General features: G+C 44.1%; 4 protein-coding genes across 4 annotated transcripts in view; 1 reads left to right on the forward strand and 3 right to left on the reverse strand.

The window, feature by feature from the left end:
* Nucleotides 1–15,850, reverse strand: part of ttc7a (tetratricopeptide repeat domain 7A) — a 46,451-nt gene extending 30,601 nt beyond the window's left edge. Inside the window, exons 1-9 of the mRNA XM_070840480.1 lie at nucleotides 15,709–15,850; nucleotides 12,037–12,200; nucleotides 11,712–11,880; nucleotides 6,797–6,927; nucleotides 6,305–6,429; nucleotides 4,713–4,791; nucleotides 3,494–3,663; nucleotides 1,644–1,707; nucleotides 1,300–1,437 (exon numbers count right to left, since the gene is read on the reverse strand). Coding sequence (XP_070696581.1) covers nucleotides 1,300–1,437; nucleotides 1,644–1,707; nucleotides 3,494–3,663; nucleotides 4,713–4,791; nucleotides 6,305–6,429; nucleotides 6,797–6,927; nucleotides 11,712–11,880; nucleotides 12,037–12,200; nucleotides 15,709–15,838 — 1,170 coding nt within the window. The 5' untranslated portion in view covers nucleotides 15,839–15,850. The remainder of the gene's footprint in view (nucleotides 1–1,299; nucleotides 1,438–1,643; nucleotides 1,708–3,493; nucleotides 3,664–4,712; nucleotides 4,792–6,304; nucleotides 6,430–6,796; nucleotides 6,928–11,711; nucleotides 11,881–12,036; nucleotides 12,201–15,708) is intronic.
* socs5b (suppressor of cytokine signaling 5b) overlaps nucleotides 1–27,371 on the reverse strand; it is a 66,771-nt gene that overhangs the window by 2,108 nt on the left and 37,292 nt on the right. The window lies entirely within an intron of this gene.
* On the forward strand, nucleotides 18,480–21,867 carry mcfd2 (multiple coagulation factor deficiency 2, ER cargo receptor complex subunit). Its single transcript, XM_070841078.1, has 3 exons — nucleotides 18,480–18,682; nucleotides 18,810–18,969; nucleotides 20,138–21,867. The coding sequence occupies exons 1-3, from the start codon at nucleotides 18,480–18,482 to the stop codon at nucleotides 20,267–20,269; spliced, it is 495 nt and encodes a 164-aa protein (XP_070697179.1). The 3' UTR covers nucleotides 20,270–21,867.
* On the reverse strand, nucleotides 22,488–25,232 carry prop1 (PROP paired-like homeobox 1). The gene is made up of 3 exons (XM_070841537.1): nucleotides 25,139–25,232; nucleotides 23,636–23,865; nucleotides 22,488–22,859 (listed from the first exon to the last, which is right to left on the reverse strand). The coding sequence occupies exons 1-3, from the start codon at nucleotides 25,230–25,232 to the stop codon at nucleotides 22,488–22,490; spliced, it is 696 nt and encodes a 231-aa protein (XP_070697638.1).

The following is a 27,371-nucleotide window of genomic DNA, read 5'->3' on the forward strand; positions in this document are numbered from 1 at the left end:
GAATGTCTTTTTGCTGATACATGTTTTCGAAGCATTCTATAAATTGGATTTTTGCCCTGTTGATGTTCACCAGTTATTACAATTCAGTCTGCAGGAAACATGTCTGTGCCACATTTCAGAGCCGTCCATCCAATAATTGTCAAAAATATCTCACTCAACGGCGACAATTTCGACCTCGGGGAGGCACTAGATGAAAAGTCAAGTGATCACCAAAGTCATTAGGAGTCATTCGCTGGGGGCCAGATTTCATGGCAATCCATCCAACAGTCTAAAAAGTGGAGGACTGGCTGGCTGACACTGAACTCCAGAGCCGTGCTGCCAGCACAGCTGAAACTGCCTCTACCTCGTCCAGCTACTTGTACATTAATACACCAGTAATATTAATCCAATAATGTAACATACATATACATGACTCTGACAGTAGCAGGCGAATGTACTTTTATTGAAGATATGTTTGAATGCAGGACTTTTACACTGTTGTAATATTGCCGTTACTTAACTACAGGATTACTTCTTCGTCGACCATCGCATGCATCTGCATAATCCAACCTAATAATAACACTAAAACCAACGTGTGCATCCTCCCACTGAAATAGGAGATTAGAATCAGAGCTCGCTGCAGACACCTCATGGATTGATTAATGTTTCAGCAAGTATGTAATCAATCAATGTGAATCTTATTCATCATACCAGAGATGGATGGCACTGACTGGCTGACATCTAATATTTAATAAATGGCCCATACTGGCCTCATACATCAGCAAAGCGATCCCCTGGTCCATGTGGAACTACCTCAGTGTATGAGTGTGTGTGGTCCTCCTTATGAGATGACTGATGCTATCTATGAATCAGTCTGACAGGTGGACAAACCTAATTTGAGACGACCCCTCTGACCTCCGCCTCCCCAACTTCCTACATCTAGGTAGAGGTCACATTATGGAGGGGGGGGGGGCAGAGCTTGTAAAAAATGAGTGAGAAAGTGGAGGAGGAAATTGGAACAAGATACTGATAGAAAAAAAGGGATGAAGAAGTAGAAAAAGACAGACAGTAAGGGGGGAGTTGAGGCACGGGGAAAGACTGAGAGACAGTGAGAGAAAAAGACACATAATCCCCACGCTCAAAGTGATAAGGACATTCATTAAAAAGTTTGGCAAAGGCAAAGCTCTCACTAACACATCTCATCTCTCACTCTCTCTCCTCCCCTCAGACCTCCAGCACAGAGTGTGTGTCTGTGTGTGTGTGTGTGTGTGTGTGTGTGTGTGTGTGTGTGTGTGTGTGTGTGTGTGTGTGTCACAGCACCTCAGAGAGCATGCCATACTGCCCCCTCCTGGCCATGCCAATGGTGAGCAGGTCATAGACAGAGGTGGCATCCTGCAGGCTGGCCTGGCGAGCTTCGGCCTGGTCTGGCAGACGACTGATCACCGCCTCCCCGCTGGCCTGGATAAACAGAGAGTGAGCTGAGTGAGAACGAGGAGGAGGAGGGAGGAGGAAGAAGAGGAGGAAAACTAGGGAAGGGAAAGGTGGTAAGACTGGGCCTCCTTATGTGTTTTGAATGCAAGTGGGCTGTGAATGTGGAGTGTTAGAGGAATACTAAAGAGGGAAGAGCGTGTGTGTGTGTGTGTGTGTGTGTGTGTGTGTCTCACCATGGACTCTGTGATGAGCAGCAGCAAAACAGCCTCCTCCACCACGTCCTGAGGACAGAAGCAACTGCCAGGACACAGGAAACAGGAAATAGTGCCATTAACAGGAAGTCTATCTTTCACACACACACACACACACACACACACACACACACACACACACACACACACACACAAACAGCTTGTCCACAGGTAGATTGCTAGATCTGTGAGAGTGTCCAGTTTCTGTCTCAATTGTAGTGCTGTAACACAACACGGACCACCCTGGGTGTATCACTACACACAGCACTATCTCAGATGTCTCTCTCTCTCTCTCTCTCTCTCTCTCTCTCTCTCACACACACACACACACACACACACACACACACACACACACACACAGACTCCTTCGTTTCTTCTATCTCTATCTCTCCCAGCCCTCTCATTCATCACTTTCTTCACCCCTCTCTGGTTGGCTCTGTGTCCTATTAAAGGACACATTTACCAGACACCATTGTGGCCTTTTCAAAAGAGGTAACTGATGACAAAAGCCATGAACAATACTGAAGTACAGCTATTCCTCAGGGCGAAGTGTCCTGTTCCTCCTCTCCCTCTAATCTCAGACATGGATTTAGATCTTCACTTATGATAGTGTGGGCAGGATTAGTCATGTGGCAGTGACTAAGTATGGCTCGCCTGAGCAACGAGCACAGGACCCCTGCAAAGAGGGAAATGCAGAAACAAGGCAAGAAAACACTGGTACAGTTTAGTGTGCTGATGCTGTCAGGTTGGGACAGTGCAATGCATTTGTGAATATCGTGTCATCTTATATCCGGATGTTGTATCACAGTATGTCCTTAAGTTCACCTTAAGTTCTGTCATGTCACTTTATGTGATGCTCTGTAATGTCATGTTATCTTGTTATGTTGTCATGCCAAGCTATGCTCTCATGTTGTCGTCAGGTCTTTCAGGCGTCTGTGTCCTAAGTTGCTCGGCCCCGCGCGGGTGATTAAAGGGTAATTCACTTAATTGGCTTTAGCTTTGAGATTTTATTTTCCCACTTCAGCTGACCATATCACTATGTGCAGAGGAAAGAACTGAATTAATTCATCCAGGAGCTCGTCTGAATCAGTCTAAATGAATGCACTGTAGGTTGGCTGAGCAAGTACGCTCTTTCACGTGCTCGTTTAATACAGTGCACAGGTCTCAACCTGTAAATCACTGCTTTGGTTCTATCACAGAGTGGTGTCTTAATATTGTGCACAATATCCTTTGCAGAGTTGTACTCAGAGCACATAAGATATCGGCTTTATCTTCATCCGATCCAAATATAATTAAATATATGAACCGTATTGATAGTTAATTAATAAGGAGGTGACATAATTGTGATTGAAACATCCAATAATTTCCCTGTGAACGTTCACAGGTATTTCATATGCTGATGAAAGGAGGAGAGGTGTTGTGTTCCTCACCTTAAATGACCCACTGTAAGCTGGCAGCCTAAGGCCACTCTCCAGGAGGGTCTGTTACATGACTTTCCGTGTGAAAGGACGTACTTATATTTTATAGAGATGTGGCTCCGATTCCCACCTCCCTGATGATGACTCATGGTCTTTAGTACAAAAAAAGACACATGGACAAAGGAAGCTGACACTGAGCTAACCGCTGTGGGCGCCATAGTGAGCTGAAACAGTGGAGTAACAAACCGCAATCACAGGAGGCATCGGCCTACTTCAGCGTTGAACTTGGGGAGAGCAATCGCACTCTGAACACTGACAGCTGGATGTGAGAATGAAGAAGATCAAGACGCAAGAGGAAGAGCAAAAGAAAAAAAAACACAGGTGGCATAGAAATGAATCAGAGACAATACAGACCTGTCAGTGCTGTAGCGCTGCGGTGGTTTAACAGTGGGATAGATGGCGTCTTTGGAGGCGGCGGCTCCCTCTCTGTGGAGCCAGGATGAGGGTGGGGGGCCCAGCGGGGGCCAGTAGCTGTCCTCACTCACAGAGCTCAGCAGCACCTCTGCTAGCTTCCTCGCTGCAGACTAGGAGGAAACCACAGTGTTTTAATGGAATGCTGCAAATCCTGGTTAGAGGAGCATGTAGGTTAGAGGCCTTATTAAGTTACAAGAGAGTCGGCAGCAAAATGATGTGTTTTCTAATCACACTGCAGATATGCCAGCTGAGTATGGTTAAAGTTATACACATTTCCTCATCAGGCCTTCATCTTTACTTCATATGGAGACAGGGAGATGGGTGTGTGTGCTGGCAACTTGATACAACTGCACTTCCTCCGAAAGCTCAACTGGTTTGGTGTGTACTAAACTCATGATGCTCTTCTACAGCTCCATGGTAGAGTCACTTATCACCTTCTCTGTTACTATTTGGTTTGGCCATCTCACAATAAGTGACAAGAACAGGTTGCAACATATAGTTAAAGGACCAGTGTGTAGGATTTAGTGTCATCTAGCGGTGAGATCACAGATTGCAGCCCACTGCATACCCCTCGTTAAATAATAAGAATAATCCACCAAACATAGTATTCCTCTTATGTCTTCTTCGTCTTCCAAGCGGTGCATTTACGACACCAAATTCAAGCTGCCAGCTTGAAGGTAAAAAACATTCTGCAACATGGCAGACTCCCCAGAAGAGGACCCGCTCCCTATGTCACCCTTAGTTTCAGGGGATTATACAGTATTGTAACCATAGTTATGAATACCATATTCCATTTTTACTAACAGGTCCCTCTGAATCCTACACACTCAACTATTAAAATGCCCAGTAGCATCATTAGTTTTAAATTGCTGCCTCCATAAGAGAGCAACATCTCAGGCTCAAGATATCCGACAGTGTCCTCCTCATCCCCTGTATGGGCCGCATGAGCTCCTACCCTCCAGATGGCGATTTAGACAACCAAAGGCCCGGTCTACCAGGGTGAATAGTTCTCCTCAGGCCACCAACCTGCTGCTCACGTTGACCCAGCAGATTATCAGTGTCCAGTCTAACTACTAGAGGAACCTCAGTCTGTGTGCCTAAATCTGTGTGTGTTTTGAAGTTGAAGTTGAAGTTGCGTTGTGTGTGTTTGAAAACTCACCTTCCTGAAGCTCTGAGACCCTCGTGACTCCAACACCCTGAGCACCCTACGCAGCTGGTGAGCACCCTGTGCAAGATGACTAACACACACACACACACACACACACAGTAGGTGTTTATCAGTGTAATGCATAGCTTGTGAAGATGTAACATTGAAAAAATAAATACGCAGAAGAAGAATGTGATTCATATACACAGGGTCACAGCTTGCCATATAACTATCAAGAGACGTTCTACACTGACAGGAGCAATGCTACCACTTATTAGTGTTTCCAAAATTTTGTCCACCCTAAGTACATCAGTGATAGTCGAAATATTAGGGAAAAAATTGTCATGTTATTGAATAACATTATTAATAATGTTGATAACGAACAATTCAACAGAAGCACAAACTGCAGCCTCTGAAACAACCATTACATCGAATCAACACCTCTAGAAACAAGCAAACAACAAAAACCGTCCTGCAGGACTGTCGGAGTCCAAGAGCAACACTGACACCTGCTGTTTGTACATTAAAATGCATCTCAGCCATACTGAGGTCAAGAAGCGCTCGAAAGACCTTCCTTGTTTTCTCCTCCTCCTCACTTTCTCACACAGAGCTGGATGAAGAAGCCCAAAGTTCCCTCTAGTGCAGAGGAGGAAGAGTAAGTAAGCAAAGATTGCGGTGATTGAACATACTGCATTCAGAGGTGGTTACACTTGGTAGACTTTTCCACTTGGTATTCTATACTGGTTGGTATTTTATTCTAATAGGTGAGCATTCTTTATTGTACATGTATGTTTACAACTTTTAATTCCTCAAGGTCAAGTCAAATGTATTAGTTTAAAGGAATAGTTTGGATTTTTTAAGTGTGGCAGTATGAGGTCATGTATCACTGGGTCCTGGCATAGACACACACAATGCACTGCTGTGGGCGGGGATAGTAACAAGATGTATTTCAGCCACCTAAAAAAAAAATCAACATCAGTTCAAGTATATGCTATATTTAGAATATTTCCACTGCTTTGCGTTGCTGTCAGACAGCACCTTTCCAACCGGGATCTCGTTCTCTTTGCTTGCTATGAAGCCACCAGACTCCACTGACAAAAATGTCACCTCACAGGACACGGGAGCTGCTAAACACGTGTCAGTTCATTGATTGAGGCAGCGTTAGCACAGTAAAGTCCCGTGTTCTGGGAGGTAAAATGACTGTTTTTGTCAGTGGAGTCTGGTGGCTTTGAAGTGAAAGAAGAGAAAGTGGAAACATCAATCTGATGGCAACTCAAAGATGTGAAAGTGTTCTAACTGTAGTGTAACCTTAAACTGATATTGATTTTCTTAGGTGTGCCTAATAATAGGTGGTTGAAATATGCTTTTCTGCTGCCACCGTCCGCAGCGGAACATTGCTTAGCCTCTGTGCCCCGACTCCGGCCTGCTTCTTCCAAATTGGGGATGAGCCAACCGCAATCTACAGTAGGTAATATCCTGACTATGGATATCATACAACCCCAATTTTGACATAACGCAAATGCTTTAGAGAGCAACACAGCACAGAGGAAGGCAGATTCTGTGTGTGTGTGTGTGTGTGTGTGTGTGTGTGTTGGTAGACTCACCCCCTATGCAGCAGACAAAGGTAAGCACTCTGTAATGCCGCCTGTAGGAAGTAGCCCAGGTCGATGTCCACAGGTGGGGGAAGCAGACTGGCTTTGGCTGACTTGGTGTGGGGTGTTGTCACCACCTAAAAATACATGCACCACAAACTCAATACTCACTATTTAAACATATTGTAATACCGCGCTGTAAAAATACTCCATCACAAGTAGTGAAAGTCCTCCTTTCAAAACCTTACCTGAGTAAAAGCATTGTCAGTAACTGGCAACAAAAGGTGAAGTAAAGGAAAACCCTAAAAGCACTTAGCTTAAGGAAACCAGTCAATAGAAAAGATAAAAACAAAATGAACACAAGCAGGAAGGAAAGTGAACTGAACTTAATTCACAGACACACTCATACATTTCTATTTTCAGTGGTAGTGACAAATCCACACACAGTCACAGTCAGGAAACATGCAGACTTATCATCCATCCTCCGCTCGTACTGAAATCCACCTTGTCGAGCTCCTGCAGGTAGGACAGGGCAGCGTCACAGGCCCTGAGGTAACAGGACAGACTCTCCTCCTCCCTCTCCGACAGACGGACACGAGACACCGAAGAAACCGTCTGGTGGTCCAGAGAGAGACCTGAAGCACAAGGAGAGACCAGGAGCGTGACTGAGACTGCCACCTGCCACCACAGTTATGGGTGCCCTGTCGGCTTAAAGTGAAGGGATTGATCAGGTGTCTTCTCTGAAAACATTTTATTACATGAGAGGAAGTGGGGTCACATTTCTGTTGCAGCTGTGTAAATAATAAGTTAGAGTTATCATTGATTAAATGAATTAAACAGCCTTCAGTTCATCTGAACTTGATTTTATTCTAAATAATATGGAAGATAATAAAAAATATTGTTTATTACAAATATAACAATTAACAATTTAAGCCCTAGATGAACGGTGAAATCTCATTTCTATGTTGGTGTTGTAAAGCAAAGAGGTCTTTTTTTCCCCAGGTTTTGGCACTACGACCGTCTGAGCAGGTTTTGGAAATCCATCAGTCCATTATCTACACCGCTTATCCTTAGTGGGTTATGGGGGGGCATGAGCCGACACTGCTGGTCACCAGTCAATCACAGACAACACTCACATTCAGGCAATTCAGAGTCACCAAGTAGCCTCATCTTGTTGCTGATATTGAATCCCCATGAGTGCTCTATGATCATTTGTAAATCCACAGCTTTGTTCATAAGGTACTAATAAACAAGACAGGTGGAAAATACATATTGATCTCTCATTATAGACAGCTGGGAAATGTGTTACTGTTCACTGGAGATCCTCTAATCTGCTCTTTCACAGTGCTGGACAGAGCTTTCTAATTATTTGTCAAAATACGGTACTTTTACATTTTTGACTTTTAATTCAATGACTTTTAGTAGATCAGTGTACACGTTTCTATACAAACAGACTTTACATTTGTTCTAAATTTTCTTTTCTGTTCTCTCACCCATTTTCTCATATTGTTTCTGTGCAGATGGATGCAGTGAGTACAGAGGAGGAAGTGAGCAGGGCAGCCCTGGTCCAGATGCTGGCTCTGATGTCCGTTAGTGGACTTATTGGTACAAATAAAGCGAGTGAGCAGGAACATCTCCAGACCGCAGGAGGCCTGTGACGGACAGCAGCCTCAGGCCAGACGCCAGGCTTAATCAAATGAGCAGACGGCTGCCAACAGACAAGACATCATCATCCAAATATTCACATCGGACTACATTCCCACAACAATATGGATTGTGCAGACTAAAAACCATGAGGAGGAGCTACACAAAAGAGCCGATCTGTTGTCTCCAGTAGCACGTGAGAGTCAATCATAACGAGCCACTGAAAATACGATTTAATGGAGCTCAAAGCAGTCAAACTCTCACAGTTACCGTAATAAAGTTGCCCTGCGGTCATGTCCGACTGTCAGGAAATGGGGATGTGTGAGGACATGATGGTGATTATGAGTGTAACAAGATTATCCAGAGCTCTGAGGACTACGGGCAGCGTAGTGTCCTGTGGACGTGACCTTTGACCTTTGATAACGGCAGTATTCAATGTGGCGAAATGGACAAAAAAAACGTGAGATTGTATCTGACTGGAAAAAGTACTGCTACAGCGACGTTACCTTTTTTGGACTGCAGACAGCTTGTGTGTGTGACTGTGAGTAACACTGATGCTTCCCTGACATATGACTCACAATCACTGCCTTTTTATAACAGCATCTGTGTAGAAATCTGCCAGCTGCAGTAAATCTGTTCCCTGTGTTGTCACTTTAGTCTGTATCAATCCCATTTTAGACGTTATTACTTAGGTGGTGCTACTTACGGTGTCCTCAGGAGAGACAGCTAGAGAGGAAACATAAACGGTCGTCTCTGTTGAGCCCAATTTTTTCACATTTCCCCGTTCACATGACCAGCGTCATCCACGGGCTGAGGTTAGGGCTCAAACAAACTCACCAAGAGGTTACTGACATAACTGTCCCATCAAGCTGATGTTTTCCAGCCGTGTTACATTCATTTCCACAGATTGGGTTTCATCAAACCCTCCCGCCTCCCTTCCACTTCCACTTCCAAACCCCATACAAGGTCACTGTGATTTGTGATTTGAGCGGTAATAACTCCTAGCAACTGGATTAGGAATGGGATCATCTAGGAAATGTATGCAGAGGGCCGCTCAGTCTTGCCTGTGGTGTTTTTCAGGGAAACGTGCCAGTCCTCAGCGCTGCCTCAGATTAATAAGGCCCAGACTAGCAGGTAAACTTTGCAGTCTGAAATCCCAGTGACAGCTAACACGAGGCTCCTCATTACCACTTTGTCCTCTCTGCTTCCCTGGCACTGTGTGTGTGTGTGTTTGTTGTTCTGTGTGAATTACTTTTCAACGTCTGAGCTCCTTTTTTTGTTAAATATATTCTGGATGTTAGTGGCAGCTCATCTGTTTACAGAAATAATGTCTCATTGTTCTTTAAACCTGTATTAACGGTATTTTTAAACCTGGGCCCTATTTTTTCCCACATATTTTAGGTTCCAATTAACAAGTAGGGGGGTGTCCTGGTGGCTCAACTGGTAGAGCGCACAATGTTAAGGCTTATGGCCTAATTCCCATATTATCTACTACTGCTTCAGCTGGTTAGTTTATTTGTGTTATTCTGTGTCGCACAACATACAATATAATATTGTATAGGATCCAAATTAACCCTTTAAAAGGCCAAAGACACACAATAACACAAACTAACTAACCGATCGAGACAACGTTAACAAGCAAGTCCCTTGTAAAATTGTATTTTTCTCAATGGAGTCTGGTGGCTGTGAACAAAGCCATATAAGCACTGGTTAACCAAATAGGATCTTACAGATTTATATCTGCATGCATCCTTTATACAGTGTTGTCAGATATTTTCCTGTCAGTGGTAAAAACAAGCGCTTTTAGTGGACGTACTTTGATCTGGTGCGAATACCCCAAAGGCCATTATATCCTGTTCACTGTCTATTCTGGGCTGCTGGCGGAGGTGATCCACTGGACCAGATACAGAAGTTTTTGCACATACCAGTCATTTCAAACCCAAATATGTAGATAATGCAGGATGAAGCAGGTTTGACCTTTGCTAAGGTGCTGGAAGCATCACAAAGTGTTAGCTGATAAAAAAAAGGTTTCCACATACTTAGTCACTAGTCTACTTTATTGCTGAGTGTTTGGTCTCTCAGATACAGAACCTGAAATAAGTTAAAGAGGGCTGAAGTTTAAAAATGCTGATTCTATTCTTAAACTGAGGGTTTATTTCTACTTGAGGACAGTGAAAACAAGCTGTAAACACAACACTGACGTATTAACATATCATGAGATGATACGGCTCACAAAAAGTTGCTTATTTACACACAGATGTGGGGCAACATTGTTTGTGGTCATCTGAAGAGTGAGGAATTTTACCCTCCTTTTAGCTCTGCTTTTGGTCTCCAACAACTCCAGAGGGAAATATCTGTCTCTTAAGCTGCTGAATCTTCATCACGTCCACTAGCTTATCGCTAACCACGTCTGCCTGCTGTTTGGTGGTGGACGGGGAGCGTACAGTGCAACCGTCCATGTATATTTGGTAAAACCTGCTGCCTCTGTGACCACTGCTCGTGATACTGTGCCAGATGAGCAAAGTTGTGGGCAGTGACGCCTAAACAACGAGCTAAGAGACACTACGAGGCTCCACGGATCTGAGGGGAACTGTTCTCTGTGGATTTATTACTATGAGCTCCATTTAACATACGGCTACATAGCTGTGATACAGTGATTGATTATAGCAGCTTTAAAGGGGAATTATGACTCATGTATAATCAGAGTTTTGACCATCAACACTTTAGCTGGACTATCTAAACCAGCGGCACCCAACAGACCCCCACAGTCCTGGCCCCCCTTCATTGACACCACGTGTCATGTTTCACATATGTTTATTTGAATTTATGCCAAACTGGATGTCATATAACTCATAATGATATGATAGTGGATGGACCGGCTCCAGCTCCCCTGTGACCCTGACAGCGGTAGGTGGCATATAGATAATGGATGGATGGATGTTCAGGTCAGCTTGGCAGAACTACTGTTACTTTTAGCTAACTGTTTCAACTGTTCATTCATTCATTCTAGCTTTTTTACCATACGTTTTTCACACAGCTTAACAGCAACATTATTCAGGTGTTAAAGCCGACTTATCATGTGGATATATTCTTTTTAAATCAAACTGCAAATTCTGCAATTTCCACAATCTTTTCCCGTGCCCCCTGGCAGCTGCAGGAGTGCCCACTCTGGTACATGTACCCCTGGATGGGAATCAGTCTTCTAAACTACAATCAAACGAAATACACCTGGAATGTCAACAACAACAGGAAAAATGTCAGCGCATAATTTAAGTTCTGCGGGTCAAACTGAACCAGACGGTCGGTCAGTAAACTGTGATGCATGTTTACAGTTAATAATTAACCCGCCTTCGTTTTCCCGTCTAAATATGTTTGTCTGGCCTGGGGTCTGTTTACAATCTAAGTCATCATCTGACTGCTTGTGTTTTTTCACCCTGCATGCCTACTTTTATTTGGCAATATGAACATGAGCGTGAACCCTGTATTCAGCTTGTGTACAACGTTCTCCTGAGGGACTGTGATGATGGGAAAAGACTATGAATACACTGCTGCTCATGTGGGAATTCTTGAATCCTTAATGTTGAATTCATGAATCGTTGGTCTCTCTCTAATTAAACAGTTTGGTCTAGACCTGCTCTTCATGGAAAGCGTCTTGAGATAACGCTGTTGTGTATTGGCGCTATATAAATAAAGATTGATTGATTGAGATTGATTGAAAACACAACCTAAGTTGTAAAAAAAAAGGAAACTTTAGTCTTCCAAAGCTGTCACGTACCTTTAATGACAAAAGCCTCAGCCAGCAGGCGGAGGTGGTAGGTCGGCTGGTCATCCTGCGTCAGCTCCTCCAGCCCCACTCTGGCACACATTCCCTGGGCGTCCCGGTAGCGACCCTGCACAAAGTGCACTTTGCCCATCAGCAGCAGAGCCTCGTTCAAGTACCTGGGCTGGAGAGCAACAGAAACATAGAGGAGGACGTTTGTATAAACAGCTTCCTATAATGGTTTCAGCACTTCCTTTATTTGATTGAATAAAGAAAATAAGCTTAAAGAGGCAGAAAGGAATCTACAACTACTTCCTGAAGGAACCCAGATTAGACTGACTGTGAGACGCCCCCGGCTGAGGATGGAGTTGAGGTTGCCTTTGGCCCGGCACAGTCTAGGTTGTGTCTTGTCCATCAAAGGTGTGGAGCTCCGTAACAGGCCCATATTTTCCTGCAGGCACTCCTCCAGCGTCGCCTCGGCCATCACCAGCGCCCCATAGTCATCTGGGGCGTGAAAAAGTCAAAGGTGAGGTGAGTTTGTTGGAGTGGGTCTGAGCTCGGGGTCATAGGTCGTTTCTTTCTGCAGCCAAAGAAAACCTCAGTCAGTCCATTAAAAACAGCAGCTCAGGGAGAGGGTTCAAACACAAGAAACCAGAGTTTCCATTTCCCACATACTTTCCTTAAATAACACTGAAATCATACGATATGCACTCCACGTCATTCTACACTGAATTAAGATACTGAAGTTTATTCTTACGGTAAACCAACTCGTTCTGACCTGAACTTCAGAGTCCACACACACACACACACACACACACACACATTCGATTAAAGCCTTCCTGTTTAGGTTTTCATTCTGTGTGTGTGTGTGTTCTGACGCCAGCTCCGTGAGAGCTGTTTATGTCCTGATATACTTGACATATTTGCCAGTAACTTTTATCAGCGCGGCCAAGGCCGAACCTATCAGTGAGGGGAAGGTGAGGAATAAACAGCAGGACGTGTCACAGCCGCTAACTACAGCAAGAGCATTTAATGATTTCACACAAGCTGCAGCTTTGACTTTGCAATAAAGTACCTGAGAGTTAACTGTGTTGTTGGACTGTCAGAGAAAATCTGCACTTGAGTTCACCCACACGTCAGTTTTCTCAAACATTCTTTCAACTGTTTTCCAGGAGTCACTTTTTAATTTAAATGCCAGACACAGTTAATGACTAGCTAGAGGGATAGTCCCTGCACAGATTCAATGTTCTGTTGTGGACGGGGTCAGCAGCTAAATGTGTTTCAACCACTTTAAAAAAGGCCCGCCATTAAAAATCAGTGTTAGAGTATGCTACAATATCATACTTTCACCTCTTTATCTTGTCGTCAGACTGCCCTTTCCATGAGGAACTGAAGTTATTCTCTCTTTCTCCTCACTGGCATCAAGGCCACCAGACTCAATTGAAAAAAACAGTAATTTAACCCACAGACCGGGGAGCTGCTAGTCTTCCGCTGCCTCAGTCGGCCAGTTTGCTTGTGTTATTGAGTAACCTAAGTGTTTTAAATGGTTGGTTCATTGATCAAGGCAGCAGTAGCACAGCAAACACCAGTATTCGAGCATCTGTGAGGTAAAACTACTTTTTTTGGTCAATGGAGTCTGGTAGCTTTGAAGTGAGCGAAGCAGTACATTACTTAGTGTCCATGCTCCAAACTAGGGGCCTGCTGACTGCCATCTACTGCAGGTAACACACTGAGTATGGATATGTACCTCATTTAAACTCCACTTCAAAAAATCCAAATTACCCCTTTGAAGAGCCCGATATTTCCCTCAGTAGTGGGTAGAAACCAAAACTGAGCTAAAAGAACACTGAATACTGGCACTACATTCAAAGCTAAGGATAAATTCTCTGTGACTTTGTGTAAATAAGCAACCCTTAGCTAACATGTTCACTGTGACAGCTTAAAAAGTGATGATATGTCGCTGGTGTGTTTACAGCAGCTACAGACAAATTGTTAATGCCAGTTTAAAATGCCTGTCGGCCAGTAGAATGACTCCATGTGACCTGTGGTCGTGTTACATTCTGGTATTTTGGCTTCTGCAGGTGGAGAAACTGGTTCAGAGCTGAGACCAGCTCAGGAGTCCATCTGCACGCCTACCCTCACAAGGTTCCTTATGTTAATCCTTCACCTTAATGTATTTTTTCTATACATTTTATTTTCTAATATGAAGCTAAAAACACACTGTTTTTGAAGCCTTTGCTTTGTCAGGAGGTAAAATTAATGTGGGGAAACACTGAATCCTTCACATACCTGATTTATTTATTGTGGACCTGAAAAAGAAAATCTAATTTTAAGGCATCCTGTGGTGATGACACAACAGTTAGCTCTGGAAGTTAACTCTGGAGTTTTAAAATACACGTAATACATGAAAACAATACATTTTTGTTCACAAGAAACCTTCAGAGGGCACGTTTGGATATAGTGAGTCTAAAAATACTGAGACCAGCCTATAAAACAGCCACCAAGTATGCTAAAAAAAACCCTGAGAAAATACAAAAGACTTCCACTTTGACCTCAGCAACCCAAATGGTAGCTTCTGCTGTGAACTGAAGTATTTCCTACATTTGATTTCTCCCTCTCAGATGAATAGTGGTGCACACAACCAGCGTCCTATACCAGACATCATTGACTGACATCAAATTAGACCATCACATCTTAATCACAGCATCACCTTTGGATTAAAATACTTCAAATAACAGGAGACCTAACAACGGTCACTACATTACTTTCTAAGCATGGTCGTAAAAAGAGGAATATTTGACTGACTGCACACGTCCTGCTGTTCATTCACTGTCTGAGGTCATTTCTGCTTCTTTCTACGCCTCATGTTCCTTTATGTGAAACTGTTTATGATGCTGCTGCAGAAGAGATTTTGAATCTCAGTGGGAGCGTTCCTGGTAAAATAAAGGTTAGATTAAGAAATATCACCACCAATGGCTGCGTTCTGTACAGTTTTATAGCAGGATGGATTTTAATTATCATGACGTTCCTCTGTCTCTAATGTCAGATCAGCTAAAGTGATCCATGCGTGCACGCAGTAATACCACGTTGATTTAACACTTCAGCAGGCAGGAGCTGCTGCTCTGCACCATCAGACACTTGAGGGAACAATAACGGCCGACTCCCAGTGAAGTCACCTGAGCCCATATTTACTCTGCTGAGGAGAGCGACGGGTGCATTAGTGACTTTGCCACAGCAGGGCTTCATGGGGCACAGAGTGATAAGTGTGTTTGCGTTTCTCTGAGCTCACACGCACGCCGTGGGAGGACTTTTAAGGCTCGAGGCAGGCAGGGAGCCGTCCACGGTGAGGTGCAGTCAGGTGGTGCTGTCCACCCTGGATGTGTGAGGGGTGTTAACAGTGTGGAGGGCCTTTGATCATAACACACTCTTTCATTGTGAGTACTGTAAACTTCCTGGGACTGACATCCAGCATCCCTTCCCTGACCCCTAGTCCAACACAGACTAGGACAGATATCAGCAACTTATTATCATTATTGTTATCATTACTTGTGGAAGAAATCAGCAGAAGAAACCTTTAAGTACAGTAACTATCTTGTGGAGAGTCCAAAGTCCAGCTTGTGTACAGTGTCAGCCGTACATATCCACCCTTGACAAACACTTCAGACTCTTACTGAGTCTTCAAATCACACTTTTACACATCAGTTGACAAGAAATCTGCCAAAGGGCTGAAGGGCTGAGATCCTCACTGCAAAATCAACCTGTTTTTAATGAATGGTTTTCCTCAAACAAAGTGACACTTACTCAGGAAACAACTTCCTTAAACTTCCCCAACTAAAAAAAACAAGTGGAGTCTAAAGAACTTTTGGCAGATTTTCTCTATGAGGATTATGAGGACCTGTTCCCCGGTGCTTCTGGGTTGCACATGAGTGAGCGGTAAAAGCAGCCAGGAAGCGACAGGAGGTGTTTTTTTTTTAAGCTCCAACCCGCTCCAGGTGTGGGAGCCCCCACTCACCGTCCTCGTGGAAGCGCGCAGCCTGCATCTGCTCGATGATCGCCGGTATCTTGTCCCACTGGCACTCGGCCCGGTAGCGCTCCAGCTCCGCTTCCAGCCGGATTTGGGTGAAGGAGACCCGGGATGCCATCGGCGCTCTGTCCCGGTGGTGACTGTAGTCCCCGGACACGATGGGAGTAACTGCGGACTGGCAGCAGAAATAAATGTGTGATGTTTGGAGTGCGGGGTGGAGGGGGAGAGGCGGGGTGGGTGGGGTGGGGTGGGGGGGCTGCCACAGGCTCAAAGGGTCATCAAATACTGTAAATACTGAAATACATGGGATTTTCCCTTTAATTTTCCGTGTGGGAGTGGGTTTTACTGTTTGGGTTTTATTGCTGTTGTATCATTATTTTGTAATATATTCTACAGATCTTCATCTTAATGGGTACATTCCTGCAGTATTCTGAAAATAAACCTCTTTTTCCACCCGAACCATCTTAACTTCTTATTTCCTCCAGTCGTCTTGCAGCACATATTTATCACAGGACTTACTCTCATGCATCATTTGTCACTTGCATTAGTGGCTCATGTCAGTAATGTGTTTTGTTGTTCTTGTCATCATGACTGAAGCATTTTCAAAGTGCAGTATCTGGAGCTGCTGGAAGTGAAAGGAAGGGCGCCCTCCTCTAAACAGCCATGTCCTTAATCTTTCCCGTTAACACTTTAACTGGATCAGGTGGGGCTTAAGAGGCAAAGAAAGCCTCTGCAGCAAAGTGTGCAGTCCACAGCAGACAGGCTGCACGTTTACAAGGCGCTGCCTTCTTCATTTCATAAATGAGTTCACGGAAATTCATTTGTAATTGCTTGGCTTGCTCCCTGATCTGGGTTCAGCAGCAGTGGCAGGCTGACTCCCGCTAACCTCCTGGCTCAGTTACAAAATAATACATCTGTCAGCCACCGCACTGTAGACATGTAATGTCCTGTACCAAGCCAATGGCTGCAAACTGGGAACAAGTTGGAGGGAAGGGGACTAACGCATAATGAGGAACAATAATCATGTGAACACAGGGAGAACCGGGCTCACTGAGGGACTACCGGGGGTGGGGGGGGGGGGGTCTACACCAGCTACCTCATGACATGTATAAAAACCTCAAGCCTCCTGAACAGAGATTTAGCAGCGTCATTTTCTCTCTGGAAACTTGACATTTGCTTGACTCGCCCCGCCGCTTCTCCTTCCTCTCACTTCACTCTGATCCACGCAGCGCGTCTCCGAGCAGCGTGGATCTGACAGCGGAGCGGCAAGGCCACGCCCCCCGATGACGGAGGACAGAGTCAGCTCAAAGGATTCATTCTCCGTCAAGATGAGTCCCGTCGTGGAAAACTTCCAGCGTGCCTGCACATTACACCAGGAGAACGTCAAACAACTTTAATGTTAGCTTCTGTCAGCGAGACTTCACAACTACTTTTGTTACTTTGTTTTTTGTTATTATAAATCTTTATCCACCATAATCAAATAACAAGACAGGCCTGATCCTTGTTCTGACGCATCTAATAATATTAGGCGATAACGGTGATAACAGTGGTTGTTCTAACATTATCATTATCATATGATGTTCAAATACATTACATTTCAAGTATTGTCAGTAGTATCGATAATTCAAAGTTATTATTATTATTATTATTATTGAAACACGTACAGAGTATAATAGAAATATAGTTCAGTCGAGGACAGCTGTGAGCGTTTTTATATTTGAGCGTCAGTGGGGGGAGTTCTCTCACTTCAGTTGTATACTCTTTGACAACTTTAACCAATCATAATGAGCTGTCGTGTCCAAGCAGAGCTACGGCAAGCCACTAGGTCCTCAAATGCTTTTACTGATCATTGTAGGCAGCTAACTCGAGAAAATAACACAGCTGTCCGCGGAGTCGGGAGAATATACGAATTATTATCAAGTAAGTATCGAAACAATCTTTAAGGTAGGTGTTTTAAACCAGGTCTCGTATGGTTTGTGCATTTAAGTGTTTGTAGCAGATCAGCGCTGTCCTGGAATGAAGCTTCTTGCTAGCAGATGTTATAACAGCCAGCCCCCCTTTGGCTAACCTTAATGTTTCCTTTAGTTTCTGGGCTTCTCAAAGGTAACTTCAGATGTATAACCTCATTAACCCTACAGCTCAGTTCTCCAGCTTGGTGGTTCATGTTGTCACCACTTCACATACATGTAAGTTATGACTTTGGATGAATCCACAGAACAACTGTGTGTCCTGTGTTGGGAACATGGCGGAGCTGCTTCTGTAGCTCATAGAGGACACAGCAAGAAGAAGAGTCTGTAAAGACACAGACAGGCCAACACACAGACAGACAGACAGGGGAATATTACTTTCTACAACACTGGGATGTAGAATTGAGATGTGTGAGGGAAAGATGGATTATTGATAAGAACAGGGGACTTAAAACAAAGGCTTACTTTAACCTGCTGCCTGTCTGTCTCTCTGCCTGTCTGTCCCTCTGCCTGTCTGTGTGTCTGTCTGTCTGTCTCTCTGCCTGTCTGTCTATCTGTGTGTCTATCCATCTCTCTGCCTCTATCTGTGTGTCTATCTGTCTGTCTCTCTGCCTGTCTGCCTGTCTGTCTGTCTGTGTGTCTATCTGTCTCTCTGCCTACATATGTGTTGGCCCCTCTGTCTGTCTCTCTGCCTCTATCTGTGTGTCTGCCTGTCTGTCTGTCTGTCTGTCTCTCTGCCTGTCTATGTGTTGGCCCCTCTGTGTGTCTGTCTGTCTGCGTGTGCTCGTCAGAATGGGGAGTGGCAGGTGTAGCATGCAGTGGGGGGGTCTGCTCCTCCTCCTGTCCTCCTGTCTGCTCTGTGTTCACTCTCAGGTGGATCCTCAGCAGCAGCAGCAGCAGCCCCCCCCCCTCCCTCCGCTGGTCATAGAGGGGGCGGCTCACGTGTCCGGCCACGGTCACGGCCGCCTGGACAGAAACATGGTCCAGGACAAAGAGTGAGTGTCCTCCACGTTCAGAGCGCTGCAGTCAGGACTTATTTGCACAGAAGGGTGAACTCTGACGGGGGGGGGGGGGGGGGGGGTAACAGCAGCAGTGCTCACACGCTCCTCTCTTGTCTTCCAGCCACATCATGGAGCATTTAGAGGGCGTGATAGACAAACCAGAGAAAGACATGACCCCCCAGGAGCTCCAGCTGCACTACTTCAAGATGCACGATTACGACGGCAACAACCTGCTGGATGGACTGGAGCTGGCCACCGCTATCACACACGTACACAAAGAGGTGGGTTTACTGAGTGTGTGTGTGTGTGTGTGTGTGTGTGTGTGTGTGTGTGTGAGTAAACACTCTTACACATCACATTGCTTTCGCCGTCCTGGGGAAAACATTTTGGTGGTTATTTTAATCTAATTCATGTCTTTCTCTCTATTTGTCAGACCAAAATACCAAAGTCTGACTAGGTGGTTAATCAGTAAGAGAAAAGAGAGGGGAGGTTCCTCACAGCTCTTAGTTACTTAGTCAGTTAGATTTTGTTGCAAATTTGACCATATGGTTAAATAGTATGAAGTCATTATTTCAAGAATAAAAACAAAGCTTCATCCTTACTCTACCCAAAGTAGCCAAAAATATAATAGAAAAACGGCATAAAACAGGAGCAGATAAAGAAAACAGTCCGATCAGAAGTGAGTTCTCAGTGTTGGTCTCTTTTGAAGCTGGGGTACGCAGCTGGTTTTGGGTGTCATTAGACAAAAATTCCATAACAACCATGTCAGCATTCCTTAATCAGCATGTTGTAATTAAAGCGGTCTGTTTTCAGGCTTTAGTATTTCTGATTAGGTAGCATATGGTTTGACCAATCACAGGTCCTCTCAGAGAGGGAGAGAGCGTTCCTATTGGCTGCTCTATGGATGCAGATGCGTGTGAAAGGTGAAAGTCTGATTCAGTGGATGAAAGTCTGCCAAAAAAACTTGCTATTCCACCACTGGAACAACTGTTTTCTCTGCCAAGCAGCTCAAACGAAGGAAGATAGACTCATCAAAGTCTAATCAGAGTCTAATTAATGCAATAAAACCCGACTGATGTCCTAATGTGATGTAGCTCATGTGTGTAATGTCCTAACTCAGCACCAGGCTCAGAGTCACCACGACGCTGTAAAATGTTCCCTTTTTTATGGGGCACTAGTGATTAACATTCAGCTTTATAGACAGTAAAACCCATTGTGCTGCTTTTTACAGTGTTTTCTCATTAGAGTAATGAGCCTTTTCTTCTTTTTTTATCATACAGCCAGTAAGCTAAACAATTGAAAGCATTTATGACGGGGTTTTTATGGCAAATAAATAAATGATCGAATGTTGCGTCGTGTTTACCAGCCTGTGATGTTCTGCACTATATCCGCTGCGTACATGCTGTAACACATCTGCATGAATGTTTTATTGCCTTGTGTCTTCCCCAGGAGAGAGGAGAGAACAGCCCGCCGATGAAAGAGGACGACCTCATCGCTCTCATTGACGACGTTCTGAGGGACGATGACAAAAACAATGACGGTTACATCGATTACGCAGAGTTTGCCAAATCTCTGGAGTAGGACGCCACCCGAGCGCTGACATTCTTCATGTCAACAAGAAGAAGAAGAAGAAGAAGAAGAAGAAGAAGACGACGGAATCTGCAGAGAAAAGAAGAGAAGTGAAACTGAGAAGCTGCCACTGAGCTGGCCAGAAAACCATCGTTTAGTCTTTGCTTTATCTCTCACAGGCGATCGATCAATCAGGGTTATTGGTAATTTATGAAGTTCTGGAAAGGTTTGTAGTTTCCACGCTTGTGATACATTTTCTTATATTCGTGTTCTATCCGAACTGGTCACGACAGTCATCCAATCAGCAAGGAAACAAGATGCCCATCTTTTAGTTTGACTCTGGCGGATGCTAACTGTAGCACTGACGTCTCTGCACCTCCTGTCACTGTCGGTTTCTTTGAAGTCATGCCATTTTATAAAGGGGCAGTTCTCCCAATATCACCCATTTTTCTGCCTATCCCCTATGTTACCTGATCATGTGTGGTACAGCTGAAATGATCGATTAGCTGATCAACAGAAAATTAATTGGCATAAATTTAGATTTGCTGCTTTCCTCTGATTTACGTCGTCGTGATTTGAATATCTTTTGGTTTTGGACTGTTGATCGCAGACACTTGGAGCTCTGGGAACCTGACACAGACATTTTGCGGGCCAAACAAATAGTGGATCAGTCGAGGAGACGTTCGGTAGATTAATCGACAATGAAAACGGTCGTCGATGTGTGGTGACATTTAGAGATCACTACCAAAAAGGGGAAGGTGAGAATATGGTTGTTTTTTTGTTTTTTTTTGGGTGAATTGTCCCTTTATATGTGCAGAATACTCTATAATGTGTGTTCTTCTTTTGACGGTGCTACACTTAATTCACTCTTGTAGCCTCACAGCACCTATAGCCATGGTCTACACTTTAAATGGACTAGATTTAGCACTTGAAGCTTGTTTGTGCGCCGCTGGACTCGAGCAGACACACACTTACTTACATTATCCAACATGTTGGACCGAGTGATGGCCTTTCCCATCATTTGGAAAGTGGCCTTCACTTACTCAGACGTACAGTACAGGGCCTGATGTAGCTGATGTGTGGCCGTTTCTCCCTGAGGTTGTATTTGCTGTTGTTTTCATGTAGATTACCATAATAACACGAGCCCATCACCATCATCCTCACTGTAGCCTGTCAGCCGGCACACACTTGACATTAATCTGACGTCATGGACTGAATGTAAAGCAGCATCTTGCCGCTGATTCTTGATCACTGGATAAGCTAGATCTAAAGCACACTGGTGGATGCTGCTGCTGCTGCTGCTGCTGCCGTAGCTTCACAGCTGACCGCTGCTTCATGGGTTTCCAGTAAAGCACTTGTCGTGAACACTCGTTTGCTTCAAATCATTAGCTGCCTTTAAAACAGATCTGCACCGTGGCAGGTCTGTGTGCGTCGACGTTCGTTGAATCCATCTGTGATTCTCTCTAAAGTATGTTTTTCGTATGGATGAATTCTATATTTTTGCCATCAGTATTGATTCTTCAATGGATTCAGGTTGTTGACTGAAAAACCCAAAAAACAACTGAAAACGTAACAGATGCAACTGTGTTGTCTCTGGAATGTGAAGTATTAAAAACGGTCATCTACAGACTTTAATTTGTACTGTTTTTTTTCCTACCTCATTGCATTCATGAGATCACATTTAAAATCTTATTCTAAATCTTTATTCCTCAGAGGTACTGTCAAGGTTTTATGCACAAACTGTCAACTGCTCAAGAAACAATCTTTTCTCTTTAGATGTGTGAGACGACACAACACGACATTTGCAGCAGATTAAAAAAACAACACCCTAAAACTAAATTACAGTGTAGAAAGTGTAAGTATGAGTAGGTCCACTGACATCCAAGACCCACCCACAGTGAACCCAATATTAGCTGTGGAAGTTGAGGAGAACAACATGTGAAGCAAATTTAAGAACATTTTAACATCAGCTCAGATAAGGCTTGAGCTTGTGAAATGGTGCCCAGCTGTAATTTGAACCCCTGTGATCGTTTGTTGCACTTGAAACTTGTGAAAGAACTTCATGTGAATGCAACACATTAGTGAGAATTGGTTCTTACAGATTAAATGTGTGTCTGCATGTGTATTGGCAGTGTGGTAGATGCATGATTACTCCGGTTCTGCAGCTGGATAGAGGCTAAAAATAATTCCTGTGTAATATCTGACTTTTTAAGTTGGCCTCTGTTACTTCTTAGCTCCAGTGGGAGGCCGGGTCCAGAGGCTGCATGGAGGCCAGCGAGAACATGGGTGAGGTGAGGTTGCTCCTCAGGGGGCTGTACCAGTCTTCGTGCTGCCGCTGGGCAGCGGGTGGCGGCGGGACGCTTGGGCAGGGGCACTGGCTGACCGGGCCCGGGTGGCGGGAGTACGCCCCAGAGTGCAGCATGGGGGAGAGGCGGGGGATGTGGGCCAGAGGCTGGGTGTAGTACTGTCGAGCCACGCCGGACGGCTGGACGTGCACGCCTCCCAGCAGAGCCCTGTGGCCGGGCATCACACCCACTGGGAGAAGTTTGTGTGAGGCTCGCTCCTGCTTCCTCTGTTTGGCTCTTCTGTTCTGAAACCACACCTGCTGAGACAAAGGCAGGTGAGAGACAAAGACAAGGAAGAGGCCTCCACCTTTTGCTACAGGTGGTTTAATTCAACAGGGTGGATTCAGTCAAGGTGGGACCTTTAAGCTTTGCCTTGTTTTGCTGTTTAAGACGGACAGAGCCAATCATTTTTCTTTCTGTAAAATGGGTTTTAAGTAAATATGAACTGTCCAACTACTGCAGATATTGTATTTTACTAAAGTCCCTGCACACATTTATCACATATTTATATTTCTTGGAAACTATTGCTGCAGTATTACACATTTAATTCAGTAATGGACAACAGTTTTTTGTCCACAACCAACCATCCGAAACCTCCCAGGTGTCCATTTAACTTCGATATCGAAAAGACAAAAGCAGAAAACCAAAACACATAAAATTTGATGTTTGAAACTGACAGTTACAATCAGTGACTGATCAAACTTGTTCATGATCTGTTTCAGCACTACAGGAGTGCAGCAGCCAGGCTCTTTCTATGGCCTCTTCATTCAAATCAATAGAACAATAGAGATTAGATAAATAACTGTGTCATGATCCATGTACTGTACACTTACTTCAGCTTTTATCTGCACTGCAGGTTACACTGCTCACACTTGGTTATGGGCTTCTCTTGTGAATCGGTTTTTTAAGCACATTATGACTCCCTGCCAGTGAATAATCCCTAAGCTAAGTGACCCCGGGGCATCATCAAGTCCCAGGTGCAGCGTCACAAAGGTGAAGCGGACAGAGAATTGTAAGTTAAGGACCGTCTCACCTGTATGCGAGCCTCGTTGAGCTTGGTGATTCGGGCCAGCTCCTCCCTGCAGTAGATATCAGGATACTGGTTTTGTCCAAAGGCCACCTCCAGCTGTTCCAGCTGCTTCTGGCTGAAGGTGGTGCGGTGGCGTCTCCTGGCGGGGGACGGGTAGGCCCTGCTCCGCCTGCCGAGGCCGACAGCCATGGAGGTCTCACACAGTGACCCCTTCCTCACCGACTCTCCTATATCTGTTTTCAGGAGGGAGAAAAACAAGTATGAGGCTTTTCCTGGATGCTGAAAAGACTTTTGACTTTTTTTAGAGACCATTCTCCAGCTCCTGTTTCTTGACTTCTTTGGCATGACACAGAAAAGTGTCCTAAACTTGTGAGGGCGCATTTCACCGATGACTGTCTGAAAAAAGGGGGATTACACTGACTTTATGTTTCCCACTGCCATCAGGCAACCTGAGAGGCTCAGAGCTTTAGCTGCCAAAGACAAGCTCGTGAGAAAGAGATACCAGAAACCGGGGGATTTGACCAAGATTATTAACACAATCACTAACAAAGTGACTAATCTGACAAATTGGTGGACTGAGCTGACCTCATCTGTTCACCTCACACTAATTAGAGAAGAGACAGAAGTTGTGGTTTGTATTAAAATTGGATTCTTAACTATTTTCCACCAAACCTGGTTAAATTCAAGATTCAAAATGTTTACTGTCACTCCAGTTGTACCAGTGCACTCGTGTAAAAGATCTTTGGCTGTGAGCTCCGTTACAGGATGATGTATACAAAGAAAAGATATACACAGAAAAATTTAATAAAAAAGATACGTCAAGATCTATATGTAGAGCAAATAAATGTAAGATATAAAATATGAGGAGTGACATCAGCAAGAAATATAAATGCATTAAAGATATGTCCATGTATATATACATATATAAATACAAAAATATAAAAGAGCCTAAGATCATAAATAAAACAGATTGAAAGCAATAGAAGGTGCTCATACAGTCAGTGGTCAGATGAGGCTGAAATATTCACTCTGTTTCATTAGAGGTCATTTTTGAAATGACACTTTAATTGGATTAGTACAAAACTCTACTTGGTTTTGAATACTGTTATCAGAGTAGCTGCTCCTGAGTGAATGTGAATGTGAATGTGGTGTTGAAGCGCTTTGAGCGGCTGAAAATACAAGAAAAGTTCTTAACCTTTTATTTTACAGCAGCTAACCACTGACATTATTCAATTAAACTATTCTGATGTTAAAGACGGTCCATGTTTTTCAGTCTGAATATTGTATTCCTCTGAAAACAGCTTTTAGACCATGGTGCAACGCTGGAACACTGGACTGGTTGAACGATAGGAGAAAGAAAGTAACTTAATCAATTTAAAACTTAAAAAACATGCAAAGGTTTCAAAAGTCCTGCCAGTCTCTCCATTACTGTGCTTGTAGAGGAAAGTCCATCATCGGTCTGTTTTACTGTCACCAGTCCACTCTAACAGTTTGAAAGGGACTCACCTGCACTGGAGCTGACAGTAGCCATGTCAGAGAAAACCTCTGCACAGTCCTGGTGGCTCCTCGCTGCGTCTCCTGCTGCCTTTACCTGGGCCATCACTGCAGCTCCGCTCTCTGACGGGACCCTCTGCACCGTCTGAGACCCCCCCCCCCCCCAACACACACACACACACACACAACCGACCACAAAGTCACATGTCCCACCCTCCTGCTCTTCCTCCACCTGTGTGAGTGTGAACTTTCTGAGTCCTCTGGGGGGGTGTGCACATAAAAACACCTACCTGGGAGAGCTGGTGAGCTTCAAACTGGAAACGTCGCCTCTCCTGTGGCTGCACTGCACTCACTAAGATTCTTCTCCATCAGTACGGAGTGACAACTCAAGCAGCAGCCACTTGCTTCTAGACTCTTAATATATTAGACAACTTTGTTTTCCCATTATCTTGGTTCAGTCCACTCCATATATCCATCCAATCCATTTCTATTGATACAGTGTGTTTTAAAAGCAGGCAGCACGGTGGTGCAGCGGTCAGCACTGGTGCCTCACAGAAAGAAGGTTCCACGTTAGAACCTGGGAGTTTACATGTTCTCCCTGAGCTTACGTGGGTTTTCTCTGGCTTCCTCCCACAGTCCAAACACGTGTTGGCTCTAAATTGCCCGTAGGTGTGACTGTGAGTGTGAGCGGTCGTCCGTCTCCGTGTGTCCAGTCCAGGGTGTATCCCACCTCTCGCCCAAACTCAGCTGGCATTGGCTCCGGCCCCCCCGCCACCCTGAAGGATAAGCGGTATAGACAATGGATGGATTTCATTTAAAAGCAGCAGCAGTACAATGAACAAAGTAGAATGAGATAAACAGTTAGTAAAATCCACAGGACAATAAAAAGACGAGAGGCTCTCGTATGGAGGTAAAAGCCAGCGAATACAGCTGTGTTTATAGGTAGGATTTAAAAACAGGCAGTGTAGGGGCAGCCTAACATGCAGGGGCAACTGCTTCCAGTATCTGGAGGCTACAACATCATCCCACCCCCTGTGCTTCAGCCTGATATTGGGGCCCATGTAGTGATTTGTAGACAAACAATAAAATCTTCAGAAATGGATAATGTCACCAATATCGAAGAAGATGATCAGTAGCTGCTATCTTAAAACCCTTGTAGGGTAGATAAGCATATATATATATATATATATATATATAAGCACATAGACAGTATATACAAATCTTGGACAAAGCAGCCTGTGAATTTATATGTGTGTGTGTCCATATGTGTGTATCCTGGATATCACATAAGTGCAGCACTGTCCTTAAGTTTACTGCACAAATCTGAGACACCTGAACTTTACTTTTTAGAATTCTGTATACTTCTGCTCCACCACATTTGTCGTTTTTCACATTTTATGCTTATTTATTTGTACATATGTGTCACAGCACTTGGTAGAAGCAGCCTGACATTTAAGAATTTCACTGCTAACAGCTGCTTCACTAGAAATCTTGTATTTACTTGTGGTTGTCACCACCATCATCACCACTTAATCACCTGCTTCCTGCACCACTGTCTTTTACATGCCTGCATAAGCACTGACACATAGTTGAGGAAGTGTGTGTGTGTGTGTGTGTGTGTGTGTGTGTGTGTGTGTGTGTGTGTGTGTGTGTGTGTGTGTGTGTGTACCCCATAACTGTCAGTATTATTGGCACACTGGTGTCATCATCAGCACTTACTGAATACATTATTATGTACTGGTTATATTGTTTCATTTTTCTAAAGCTCACACTCAAAATTGGAAATAGTTACTGATTAAATTATTCAAAGTTCAATTATTATAGGGTTTTAATATTGAAATCCAGGAAAGAAATAATTCTCTCAAAACTGTTATTTATCCATTTTTGTAACATGCCTGTCGTGGACATCAGGTCAGTGTTCTCCACAAAAAGTCACAAGGCACGATGTGGTAATGAGAGTATAACAAATCTTTTGAATTCTTTCTCATTTGGTGAATATGGGAACAAATGTAAAGAAAATTTTACCAAGATCTTTGTGCCTCCCTCAGCACTCTGTTCCCCAAAGTCTAGAAAATGGTTAAAAATGAGAAGAAGTATCCCCCTGCCCATTTACAAAGGCTTAACATTTACATACACTCCTAAAATTGTAATATGATACATTTAGGACTCTAATATAACTAGAATAAAACTAATAGATCTTTACAAATATGATCGACTAGTGCCATAAAATGTGTTAACGCCGTTT

This window comes from Pempheris klunzingeri, chromosome 12 (assembly GCF_042242105.1).
Source record: "Pempheris klunzingeri isolate RE-2024b chromosome 12, fPemKlu1.hap1, whole genome shotgun sequence".
Taxonomy (NCBI): domain Eukaryota; kingdom Metazoa; phylum Chordata; class Actinopteri; order Acropomatiformes; family Pempheridae; genus Pempheris; species Pempheris klunzingeri.

Bases quoted from the DNA above. Each gene is read 5' to 3' on its own strand.
- prop1 (XM_070841537.1), bottom strand. From the start codon at position 25,232: ATGGCCCAGGTAAAGGCAGCAGGAGACGCAGCGAGGAGCCACCAGGAC. The intron at 23,866-25,138 runs GTGAGTCCCTTT...TCCTGAAAACAG, and splicing joins TACTGTCAGCTCCAGTGCAG to ATATAGGAGAGTCGGTGAGG. The intron at 22,860-23,635 runs GTGAGACGGTCC...TTGTCTCAGCAG, and splicing joins TCAACGAGGCTCGCATACAG to GTGTGGTTTCAGAACAGAAG.
- mcfd2 (XM_070841078.1), top strand. From the start codon at position 18,480: ATGGGGAGTGGCAGGTGTAGCATGCAGTGGGGGGGTCTGCTCCTCCTC. The intron at 18,683-18,809 runs GTGAGTGTCCTC...CTTGTCTTCCAG, and splicing joins AACATGGTCCAGGACAAAGA to CCACATCATGGAGCATTTAG. The intron at 18,970-20,137 runs GTGGGTTTACTG...TGTCTTCCCCAG, and splicing joins TCACACACGTACACAAAGAG to GAGAGAGGAGAGAACAGCCC.